The sequence below is a fragment of the Balaenoptera ricei genome, chromosome X (assembly GCF_028023285.1).
Source record: "Balaenoptera ricei isolate mBalRic1 chromosome X, mBalRic1.hap2, whole genome shotgun sequence".
NCBI classification, from domain to species: Eukaryota; Metazoa; Chordata; class Mammalia; order Artiodactyla; family Balaenopteridae; genus Balaenoptera; species Balaenoptera ricei.
In genome coordinates this window covers 62,628,077-62,640,905 of record NC_082660.1, presented here as the reverse complement: position 1 = coordinate 62,640,905, position 12,829 = coordinate 62,628,077, and the positions used below count along the sequence as shown (strand labels likewise).

Genomic DNA, 12,829 nt, shown 5'->3' with positions numbered 1-12,829 from the left:
AGGATTGCAGGGTTTGGATTTGCGCAGAGACTGGTGCTTGGGTGCCTCGGCTGTGGGCCTTCTGGTGTGCTGTGTGCTTGGCAGGTGGGTGGCACTTGCTGCCTGGGGTCACATGGCACTCTGTCCAACCATCAGCGTCGCCCTCAGGCCTGGTCTCAGGGCCATGTCCCCTCAGGCGCTGCTCGCAGCTCCGAGGTGGGAGTGGGATAGTTGGGGGTGGGGGCAGAGGTGGCCAGGGCTCAGAAGGAAAGCTGAAGGACTCACAGGGTGGGTGGCCTTGACAGAGGGAAGTCAGGGTTGTTTAGAGGAAAAGCACGTGCTGCAGGAAATCTAATCACTGATGTGGGGTGGCGGGTGGGGAGGTGGCTCATTCTAGGTAGTTCCATTACCCTCCTCCAGGAGGAGGAGATACCAAAGCGATCAGTGGGCACGTCTGGACAAGCTGATTTATTAGAGTGTTGCAGTGGGGCTTCCACACAGAGGCACCCGAGCCAGGCGCTCAGCTGCCCTCGTCCCCCTCGGCCGCCAAAGCCTCCTGGCTCTCCTCTCTGCCGGGCTGCTGCTGAGTGAGCTCCTCGATGACTATATCCTCAGAGCTTGCAGAAGCAGCAGAGGGAGATGGAGGGTTAGGAACAGCTGTCTGAGCGTCTTCCACATCCACTCCCGTTTCCTGATCCCAGAGAAGTGATCCCTTCCCTGCTTTCCAACTCCGATCCTCACCCCCTCTCAGCTGCCCCTGCCCCACTTGGATCACACTGGCTTGTTTCCTTTGTTCCCTCCCCAGTCTGCCAACACAAAAGCCCCCATGAGGGCCGGAGGGGAAATAAGAATGGAGGGTGGGAAGGAGGGAAGGGATGGGAGAATGAAAGACGGGAGAAGTTAGGGTGAGGAGGTGCGGGGGGAAGGAAAAAGAAAACTGGAAGGGATGAGGGGGAAGGACGATTGGGAGAAGAGCAGGAGGTGGAGGGCGGGGGACGCAAAAAGGTAAAGAGTGGGGTGTATGAAAAGCACTGAACTATGACACGAAGCTAAACCATACGTTTCCACTGCACACCTATTGAAAGCAACACTCCAGGGAAGCTTTTATCCATTTCCATCGTCATAAAATGGAGAGTGGCAGTGGGGAAAGGGGGGCGAGGTTTCCAGGCCTCACATTTTCTTACCTAGCGGCCTCTGTAGCAAGCATGGAGAGGGAAGGAAATATGGATTGAAGCTGATAAGTTCCCTGAAGAAATGTCTTGTTACTCATTCCTCTCCCTTTTTAACCCTCTCCCTCCCATATACACAATACACACACACACACACACACACACACACACACACACACACACACACACACACACACAACTTCCCCTGAAAACCTAGACACCCAACCTACCTATTGCTATTCAATCTCTACCCAAACTGCCAGTCCTCGATTCATGAGATCAGAACTGCTTGGTCCCCAACCCTCGGGACCACTGTTCCTGTGAGTCCCACCTGGTCACTCACCGTTCGATGGCTTTGGATGCATCAGGATCAAGGGCAGCTCCACGCCAACATCACTGCAAGGATCCCAAGGTAGAGTTACAGATTTCCCTCCAAGGCCACCCCCTGAACCTCTCTCCCTCAATTTTTCAGTCCTGGGATGCCCTTAGATTCTCCCATGTCATTCTTTTGGTCTCCTGATCGCATCCTCCCCTTCTTGCCCCAGTTCCCCCTCCCCACAGTGTCTTACCTGGCTGTCAGGTCGCCTAGGATGCTGAGGGTAGAATGACACCCTAAAATTAACAGCTGGAAATGGTTAGTAGCAACCTAATTTTGCAGGGGAATGAAGGATTGTAAGGCCAACTCAACCACAGAATGGGTTTCTGGAAGGGAAGGTGGCTTGTTCGTGGAGCTCACAGGTTTGGGAAACTGGTCCAGGAGAAGGGGTGGGGAATAGCTTGAGTGGGTCAGTCCAACTGGGAGGAAAACAGAAGTGGCTCCCCAGCCCCTGCCCAGACAGACCCTGCACTCTCACTCACCCTCCACAGGACACCATCAGGTTGACTCTGACTTTGTAGGACACCAGGATCCCCAGCAGCTCCTTGTCCATTCCTGGTCGAAGACTGGAGGTGGTAGTATTCATTGTTGTGTGTTTGGAGGGGAGGGGCTGGGGGTTAATTCATTCAGTGCACCTTTTGTTATCTGACAGGTCTCCCAGGCTCTGATCTCCTACTCATTGGGACCACGTTTCTGTTCCTCAGATCCAGTTTTACCAGGTCACCCTCTGCTCAGGAGCCTACCTCTCTGAATATAACTACTACACTGCTTGGCTTTCATGACCCTTAACAATCTAACCTTCCTGCCCTAACTCCCTAACACCTGGGATACAACCTAAGCGGACCCATGCTCTCTCCATGCTCAGAACGTGCCATGCAGATTCCTACCTTCTAGCCTTTGCCCAGGCTATGTTCCCAACCCGGAACACTCTTTTCTTCCTCTCTTGCTATCCAGATCCAACACCTTCTTCAAGCTCTAGCTCCTTCTGTCTCCTCTAGGAAGCCCTCTCCAGCTATGCTGGCTTCTATTAACTTCTATCGGATTTATAGTCTGAACCACACGTACTAACATTTAACTGTTAGATTGCATTTAAATTCCTCTTTGTTCTCCGTTTAGGCTGTAAATTGACTGAAGGCAGAGACTGTCTTAAACGTCTTTGTATCCTCCCACATTGCTTAGCATAGGAATAAGCATGTAACAGGTGTTCAGTGAAAACCCACTGATTGAAAAATAAGGCACAGAAAGCTATATGATCTTGGGAAAGTCTCTTCATTGCCCTGGGATGCTGATCCCCTATCTGTAAAATAATGCTGTTTGTATGATTTCTCAGGCTCTTTCAAGCAATAATAGTCCATAGCTACATGATCGATAAGGCATAGGGAAAGGCAGTGGGAATTAATGCTTGTTAGATGGTGGCAGATGGCTTTTGGTGGGAGACACATCTTACACTAGGGCCTCCAAGTGTTAGGCATAGGACCAAATGAATGATTTGATAGAATTATATCAAGTCCTATCATATTTTTCTTCTTTTTGTCCTCTTTTCTCTCCATTTCTCATCCGTCTTCCATTGAACTTCTATCTTGACTAGAGAGTAGCTGCTGTAGAGATCGCAGTGTTAGAGCCAGATGACATGTGATAGAATCTTTTCCACCTCTGCCACTTATTAGCTATGCAAGCTTGGACAAGGTCCTTTATCTCTCTGAGCCTCAGGGTCGTTAAGTGTAAAGTAGAATAAGAATACATATCCAGCCTACTTTAATGGGATTCTTATGAAGATAACAGTACCATACGTTAAGACCTTTATGCGCTGTAAAATATTATACAACATAAGGAATTTTTCCTTTCCACTTTTTCCTTTCTTGTTGCCTATGACCTAAGCCTGCCATGGGTCCCATGGGTATTATTTAGCTTACTGTTGGCCCTCTTGCCTGGAGGCAGCTCTGAACACTGACCTAGGGACATTTTTAAAAACAGGTAGGCTTCATTGAAGGTGAAGCCTCAGAACTGTATATATAGCACACAGAATGGGTTGGGGGTAGAAAATGAAGGTTGGGAGTTACATTTGAGCTTACATCGTGCTAGAGGCCAGATTGGTATCACCATGCTTGAATTTGCCATCCAGTGCCAGGCCCTGTTTCTGGCAGTTGGCAGCCAGGAGTGGGGTTACTGCAAAGCTCTTGGAGAAGGTGGAGTTAGCAGCTATAGTCTCCCTTTCAAAGGAAAAGAAGAGATGAACTTAAGCTAGGCTTGCCAACTAAGTGATTCTCATTCCCAAGAATTTTTTGCACGATTCCACGAAACTACTGGAGTATCCAAGAGAGCTGGCATGTCTGACTGTGGAGAGTGGGAACAATTCACTCTGGTGGGAAATCCTTATGCCTCTGCCCTCTCTCAGGACTTGATGATCCTCTTGTGGTATCCCCCCTCCAGCTCTCTTGAGAATCCCTCCCTCTTTCCACATCAACCCTCACCTTGATGTTCCTCAGTCCTGGGCTCTTCTCCACTTCCTTCTTTCCCCAACCCCCTCCTCTGCCTCCAGACCCCGGCCCTCTTCCCACCACCCTATCCCTTGGCTCTCTGACCCAGGCCCCAGCGCCAGCTCACATGAACTCCTGAACGAACACAGTCTTGGTGTACTTGTCTAGTGAATACAGGACGACATCTGTGATCTGGTCAACTGAAGAGCCAGGAAAAACACATGACTACAATTAGTCAGTCATCCTCGAGACCCCAACTTGCTGCCCTTGTACACGGGCACACTACTCACGATATACTAAGATGTGCATATGGACAAACAGAGATACGTGTTCTGATAAGCCTGCAATGGAGGGAAAGCCTAGATGAATGCAGACTGGGTAAGTGGGGCAGAGTTCTGGAAAAAGACTTCTGGATTTGGGACCAGGTGCAGGGGGATAGGAAAAGAAGCTCACCTGAAATCTTGATCTTTTTGATGACCTTGTTGGTGCAGTTGTTGATGGAAACGTTGACAGTGATGGGTTTGCCGTAGTAGTGAACCTGAAGCAGGAGGAGAGGCCCATTATAAGACTGGAGGGAGAACACACAGATCAAGACCTAGAATTTGTTTCCTCAGTGCTTTTGCCACCCTGGCTTCCACCCTTGTCTTCCCAAGTAGGAGATCAATGAAGAAAGGGTGTCAGAGGGGGTGCATGGTAGGGGGCAGGAAATGGGGGTCACAAACCTCCCTGTCCATCCAGGCCTGGAGTTGTAGGGGCTGAGCTGACAGAAGGAAGCGGCGAACAGTCTGGGCCCAGGGGCCAGGGCCTGGCTCCAGGGGTGCAAACTGGATTTTCCGAATCACCAGCCGCACAGAGTCTCTAAGTAGAGGCCAAGGGGACAGCCAGAATGTCTCCTTAGGACTCACAGACCTTTCTCATGCCAACCCCATAGCCCAGTCCTTGCTTGGGGAGGGGAGGTGGTGGAAGGCCTCTGTCAGAGAACTCCTCTGGACCCTCAAGGTAGGTATCTAGACCACAGGTCAGCAAGCTATGGCTCAGTGGCCAAATCTGGCCTGCTGCCTGTTTCTGTATGGCCCGCAAACTAAGAATGGTTATTACATTTTATAATGGTTGAAAAAAAAATCCACAATAATATTTCATGACATGTGGAAATTATGAAAATTTCAAATTTCAGTGTCCATAAATAAAGCCATGCTCGTTCATTTACGTACTGCCTATGGCTGTTTTCACGCTACAGTGGCACAGCTGAGTAGTTACAACAGAAACTACATTGCTCACAAAGCCTGAATATTTCTTTTTTGGCCTTTTACAGGAAAGTTTGCTGACCCTTGCCCTAGAGCAAAGAAGAGAAGTCAGAGGGAAATCAGAACTGGGCATCTGAGTTGGTGGTGACGGTACTACAGACGTTAGAAGTAGGGCTGTTTCTGTCCTGAGAGCAAGATCTGTTTTCTGACGCAGGCTGGAGGCAGGGATTTTGGAGAGGACCAAAGAAATACCTCTTGGAGACTTTCTCCTCCAGGTTTTCAGCACAGAAACTCTTCACTTCAAAGTCAACACCACAGGCCTGCAAAGGGGCAGGAGCAAAAAGAACTCATTTCTGACACTACCCCTCCATTCCTCATGGGTTTATAAGGAAATGTCTGATCCCGTCCCTTAGCTGTCCCTTTCTCTAGTCTTGTCCATTTATCCCCCTGTCCCTCTTTCTCAGAACCCAGACCTCACCTTTCCTGTATCATCAGGACCTGGCTGCAGTGTCACCGAACAGGGCAGGTTGACAACCATCTAAAAGATCAGAAGGAGGTCAGCCAACAGAAGAAACAGGGACCCCTTTCCTCTGTTCTCCTTCTTTAGCTTCCTTTCTTAATCTTCCCTGGAAGCCTTACCCAGGACTTGGGGTCAGTACCTGCAGGGTAAAAGGGTAGGCATTGTCCCCCAGCTTGTGCAGCAGTCGCTCCTGCAGGACTGTGAGGGGCCCCTGGGGGCTGCTGTGCTCAGCTGGGACCACTTGCTGGACCTGTACATACAGATCTTTGCAGAACATCAGACCAATCACATCCAAGTCATCATGGCCATAGCGAAAGGCACACGTCAACATGACAAACACTGCAGGCAAAGGAGGAAGAGAGTGACCTGTCAGACCTGAGGAGGAAAGGAGATCTTAAATAGCTCAGAGGAAGACATGGAGAGACAATGTAATATGATCAAAACAGTATGGCCATAAAGAAAAGGATCAATACATTTGACTATAGTAAAATTTAAAACTTCTTTACATTAAGAGTCTTTATAAATAATGAAACAAGCAAAAGCCTGAGAGGAAATATTTGCAACACATATAACAAACAAAAGTTTAGTGTTCGTAATATATAAAGAACTCCCACAAATCAGTAATAAAAATATAAACAGCCCAATATAAAAGTGTGCAAAGTTTATGAATAGGCTCTGCACAGAAGAGCAAAACGGAATGGCCAATAAGGTATGAAAACATGTCCAGTCTAATAATAATCAGATAAGTGCAAATTAAAACCATAATGAGAGGACTTCCCTGGTGGTCCAGTGGTTAAGGCTCCGTGCTCCCAATGCAGGGGGCCTGGGTTCGATTCCTGTTCAGGGAACTAGATCCCACATGCCGCAACTAAGAGTTCACATGCCGCAACTAAAAGATCCTGCATGCTGCAACTAAAAAAAAAATCCCGCATGCCACAACGAAGATCCTGCGTGCCGCAACTAAGACCCAGCACAGCCAAATAAATAAGTAAATAATTTTTAAAAACCCACAATGTGATAACACTTCACACCCATCATATTGTCAAAAACTTTTAAGTCTGACAGCACTATGTGTTGAGCAGTGCTCCAGATGTGGAGCAATAGGGTTCATTACACACTGTGGTGGGAATATACATTAGTACAACCACATTTTTTTTTTCTGTCAGAGTCCCTAGGTTTATTTATTTATTTATTTATTTCTGAAGGCAATTCAATTAATGAGGAAACCAGTAAGATGTTAAGACTGATACAAGAGAAAATTCAAGGACCTGGAGATTTGTAGTTGGTCAAAGGAATGCAGAAAAAAATTTGCTAACAAGTGAGTACAACCACTTTGGAAAACTGTTGGGCACTATCCAGTAAAGCTGAATCTGCTCATATCTTATGACCTAAGATTAATTTAGAGGAAGTCTTGCTCATGTCTGTAAGGAGATACCTATGAGAATGTTCATTGCGTCAATGTTTGTCATAGCATAAGATTGGAAATGATTTAAATATCTATCCATGGGAGAATGGGTAAACAGTTGTGGTACATTCATATCATGGAATACTAAACTGAGGTTAAAATGAATGAACTAAACTCCATGTATTAACATGGTTAAGTCTCAAAAACTATTGAGTAAAAAAAGCTAGCTGCAGGATGATATGCACAATCTGATACCATGTACATAAAGTTGAAAAGCATGTAGAACAGTACCAAAGTTGCTCACTGATATATAAATATAGAGTAGAAGTATAGAAACATCATGGGAATAATAAACATCAAATTCAGGATAGTAATTATCTGCGGTGGAGGCAGGAAGAAAAGGAGGGAGGGAGGAAGGAGTATGGGATTAGGGAAGGATACACAGGAGACTTCAGTTTGATTCTGTAATTCTTTTTAAAGCTAGGTGGTGAGTACAGGGTATTCATTACATCATTCTCTAGGGTCAGAATACTTGGGCTTGAATATGACTTGCATAAATCCCTCGACTTGTGTGAGCCTCAGTTATTTCACCTGTCAATAATAGGACTGCACTGAGAGCTCTACATATGTTATTTGGACCTCACAATAATCCTCTGAAGTATTATTATCTCCACTTTACAGGTAGAGAAAATGAGCTCAGAGCAGCTAAGTGACAGCCCAGGATTTCAACTCAGGCCTGACTCCAAAGTCCAGACTCGTACGTGCCCAACTTAACTCATAGGATGGTTGTAAGGAGTTGATGTATGTGAAATCCCTTTGGAAATTTAAATTAGATGTGGATGATGATGATGATGATCATGGGAATATTAGAAAAGTGGAACAGTTATAAATGAACTTATACATTGCAGATAGTACCTAAGATTAGGGGCAAATAGAAAGTCACTTGAGTGCACTAGTGGTGTGGGATGGGGTACAGAAAGATACCTGTCCAAGGACAGTGACAGAGACTGAGGGAAGGAAAGATTTAGAACAGAGGTGGGGAATCTTACTTTTAATCAGGAGCCCTGACCCAAAGAAAACTACCAAGAGCCACACACTAGTAGAAAGCAACTCATTTTTGTATTTTTAAGAGATCAAAATATCAAACAGCCAAATTATCTGCTTTTAAAATTACGAGCAAGCAAAGAAAATGAATCTATATTCAAAAGACACAACAAAGACTGAAAGTAATGATAATGGTAGTGTTTATAACGACTGGGGCAATGGGCAGCCTCATACCCTGCAGGAGGGAGAGTTAATTGGTACAACCATTTTGAAGGGCAATTTGGCAATAGAAACCTTTAAAAATGTGTGACTGCCCTTTGGCCATTCATTCCTTTTCTAGGCATTTAGTCTAAAGAAATAATTGGACAAGTATGAAAAGAAATACATACAAGCATGTACTTTATGGGGTTGTTTATCATAGCAAAAAATGTCCAATGATTGAAGTTGGCTAAATATATTATGGTACACCCATACAATATACTACTAGGCAACTTAAAAGTTTATAGATTTTTACATATTGCATAGGTAAAAAAGATTAGAAAATGTTATTTATAGTATAGCATTTTTAATAAAAATATAGATATTTTTGCTCAGAAAATATGAATAAATATGAAGTGAAATATTAGTGATTATCTCTGGGTGAGAGGATTACAGTCTTTTTCTCCTTCATCTGTACTTTCTAATATTTCTACAATGAAGACAAACTTAACAATTTCCAAAAGAGACAACAAATTAAATTCACCTTGGTTCCCAATTATGCCAATAAAAGTGGGAGAAGGGAGAGAGAAAGAAAAGGAAAGGAAAGAGGGGGCAAAGGAAAAGAAAAAACAGAGAAGATGAGAAAAAGAGGAAAAGAGGTGGCTGGAAGGAAGCAAGGGAAGGGAGGAAATGAAAGAGATGAGAAATAAGACAGAAAAAGATCAGGCGAGGCCAGGCAGAAGGGTATCTAATAGCCCCCGAAGTAAAGGTGTTAATCAGATGAATTGTTCTGTCACATTCCGCTGTGGCATGTGGGGAGGGCATCACTCCACCCCCAAGATCTTATTGGCTCTCTGGCAGTTTAGAATCATCCTTTTTTTAGTGTGTTAGGAAATAGCTTGTTTTTATTTTTTTAAAATTCAACATCTATTCTAAAGTTATTAATTTATATTTATGTTTATTATATAAACAATACATATTAATTGTATGGCAATCAGAAAACACAAAGAGAATCAAAGCCCTGCCATCATACATCATATTCCAGAGATAACTGCTGTTAATTTCTGTTGCATTTGCTTCCCAACTTTATTTCTATAATTAAACATAAGGCCACCTTAGCTACTGACTTCTCTCTCATTGCCTTTTTGAAATGAAACATTTTATTTTGAGATCATCACATGCAGTTGTAAGAAATAATACAGAGAGATCCCACATCGATTTTTGTTGAACCACACTTCATTCGCACAACCGCATATGTTGCCCTACAACCAGCCTTTTTCATTCAAGGTGTAGCGTAAGCATATTTCACATCAACAAATGCACCTCAAAAGAAAAAAAAGCATATTTGAAAATATGATGCAAATCAGATTATCTTCATAAAAGTAACAAAACATATAAAGTAGCTAAGGAATAAACTTAAATATATACAACTTAAGTGAATAATAACATAAAACTACTAAGGGACATGAAGAAGATTAGAATTAAAGGAAAAAACACATCTTATTCCTGGATTGACATGCATTTTTTCAACTAAAGATTTCTTTCTGTAGGTTGTTCTGAAGACTTTGTAGGACTGTGAAAAAATGATATAGGTTTTAGAACTACAGAGTAATTGAGAGTCTTAAATAAGTTGGTTAATTTACTGGCCATACCCCAAAGTTCCTCTGATATTTAAAACTGGGTGGACTGCTTATCTGCACTGTTTAATCTGAGCGACTAAGTCTGGTTTATTCCACAATATCTAAAGGTTACATCTGAACTAGTATTCATCAATTTGTTCTGAGCCTTTTTCAAATCAAACCCAATTTTCAGTCTAATTGGATCACAGAGTAAGAATTAAAAGAAAAAAAAGTGGCAAAACAATATTTCAGTGTAATCTGGATCTATAATACTGTGGCCAGAGCAATGTCGCTTGCTGTTACTTGCTGTAGTTATTGTTTGTTTCTTTGTTTGGGATTTTTTAAATGTGAAAAATGGGTTTCCCTACACAAAGGAGATATGGAAAGACATATGCAATTGAAGGAAAAAGCAAATGCAAAGTGGCAGGCTGAAGGTCACATCCACCTTATGGAAAAATAAAGTTTTTTGATTTATCCAGGCCTTTAAAAATCTTTTAATTAGTTACCAACATTTGAAAATCAGGAAATTTGCATTAAAATATGGATTTCTGGTGTACTGGATCTTTCCATGGGCAGTCTAAGCAAGAGGCACCAACAACAGTAATGGAGAAAATCCGAAATTTTAGAAAAAAACTTAATTTCAGCACACATGTAAATTTTGTGTGATCTCGAAAAACAAAATTTCATGTATGCCTTAGAAATATATCTATTTTGAATATCATTTGGGAAAGGGGCACTAGAATCTTTTCAGACTTTGGGCCTCTCAAGGTCGTAGTCTGAGCTTCGTTTCCAGTTCCTCTTTAACAATCGGAAAATCTGGCCACACTGGGCTGAAATTCCCAGTGGTTAGCCTCCACCAGACAAGACATTCACAGTTCCCACTACTTTTATATTTTCTTATACCCCTCTGGTCCACTCGTCCACTCCACTCATTCAGGCTACTTGTCTGGCATGTGTGACATTTTAGGTTAGGGTCCCTGGCACATACACAGACCAACAAGGATTTTTACTTACTCTTTCGACCTTTTAAGTAATCAGGGTCAACCAGGACTACACCATCTGTGGAGAGGGGGAGAGATGGCCCTCTGGTCAGGAAAGGTCCTCAGACTATGAAACAGAAGTTGACCCCTGAATGGTTCCTCCTATTTTTCTCTTTAATTGGCCTCCTCCTCTGCATGGTCCTTTCTTGGCTTTCTTTTACTCCCTCACTCCCATTCCCTTCTCCCCAGGCTCTTTCCCTTTTTGGACTCACTGACCAATGGGTTCCACCATGTCCACATGGTCCACGAAGTCCCGTTTCCCCAAGTAGATGGAGAGCTGTTGTGGAACAACCTCCCATGTTATTCTCATAATCATCTTTGAATGGATTCCCCTGAAGCCCCCAACCCAAACCCCTGAGACCTTGAAGGACGTACCCACCTATCCCTTTTGCCCTCTCATTTGCCCAGCTGGGCCAGGTTCTCTCACCTTGCCATTGGAGCAGGTCTTCTTAAACACCCTATGAGGAGAAAATCAGAGGATAGGGAGGGGGATTGGAAGAGAAGGGAAGAAGAGAAGAAGAGAAAGGGAAGTGGGGAGACAAGGAAATATTTCTAGGATTAGAAGAAGAGGCCCAGGGACTTCCCTGGAGGTCCAGTGGTAAAGAATCTGCCTTACAATGCAGGGGAGGCAGGTTCGATCCCTGGTCAGGGAACTAAGATCCCACATGCCTTGGGGCAACTAAGCCTGTGTGCCACAACTACTGAGCTCTCTGGCCTCAACAAGAGAGCCTGAGTGCCACAAGCTACAGAGCCCACGCACTCTGGACCCCGTGTGCCACAACTACAGAGCCCATGTGCCCTGGAGCCTGCACTCCACAACTGGAGAAGAGAAAACCCACACACCACAACTAGAGAGAAGTCCGTGCGCCACAACCAAGATTCCGCGTGCTGCAACTAAGACCCAACGCAGCCAAAAATAAATAAAATAAATAAATAAATAAATCTTACTGGTGGGATTGGGGAGGAGCTGGAAAAAAAAAAAAGAAGAGCCCCAAGGAGAGCGAAATGACACAAAGGTGGAGGCAGTTGGGATAGAGTCCAAGACACAAGTTGGGGAGAGGTTGCAAACCCCTCCACCCCAAAGGCAAGTACTTGGGTTTGGGTAAGTGACAAGTCACAGAATCAGAGAATTAGGAGTTCTTACTTACCTGGATATGTTGGCCATGGCATTGATGTTGAGCCTTTTCTGGCAAAAGGGAAAGAAGGAGGAAGGCTCAATCATTTGGTCCCTATTCTCCTTACCTGGCTCTGGTATACCATCCAGACACACCTAGTGTGATGTAACCTTTTCTTCTTAGATAGACACCTCACCATCATCCACGCCTCCTATTCTCCCTCCTGCCAAGGTTACTTATTCAGCCATAATCTCAACTATCCTGGACATGGGAAAAAACCTTCTGTAGTTTTCACGAATTGTTGATTAACCATACTGTCTATTCTCCAGAAAGAGTGAGGCTTTTTGAAATAGCTGGGGCACTCTTGAGAGCCTTTTGAGAGAAGAAATTTGTCTGGAGAAAGGCCTGCATCCAGGAAAGTATGAGGAGAATTGGACTGGATGAGGCTGAACATCACCTGGCACATGGTAGGCACCAAGACATGTTCGTTAGATACATGAATGAATGAATGAATGAATGAACAAAACCCAGACTCTGGCTTTGCTCCTGCAATGGATTCTGAGCCTGAGTTCACCTCACGGTGGCCTTAACACTCAGGTAAGAAAGGAGAAAGGTGTGGGAGAGAAAAGGTTGGTACCCTCAT

General features: G+C 44.2%; 1 protein-coding gene across 1 annotated transcript; it reads right to left on the bottom strand.

Moving 5' to 3' along the window:
- Positions 1 to 499: 499 nt before the first annotated feature.
- ARR3 (arrestin 3) lies at positions 500 to 12,236 on the bottom strand. Its single transcript, XM_059910178.1, has 16 exons — positions 12,220 to 12,236; positions 11,499 to 11,529; positions 11,288 to 11,348; positions 11,046 to 11,090; positions 5,905 to 6,104; positions 5,724 to 5,783; positions 5,498 to 5,565; positions 4,724 to 4,859; positions 4,455 to 4,539; positions 4,129 to 4,201; positions 3,597 to 3,734; positions 2,007 to 2,090; positions 1,718 to 1,741; positions 1,492 to 1,544; positions 1,164 to 1,173; positions 500 to 596 (listed from the first exon to the last, which is right to left on the bottom strand). Exons 1-16 carry the CDS (start codon positions 12,234 to 12,236, stop codon positions 500 to 502), a joined length of 1,182 nt encoding a protein of 393 aa, XP_059766161.1.
- Between the last annotated feature and the right edge of the window lie 593 nt (positions 12,237 to 12,829).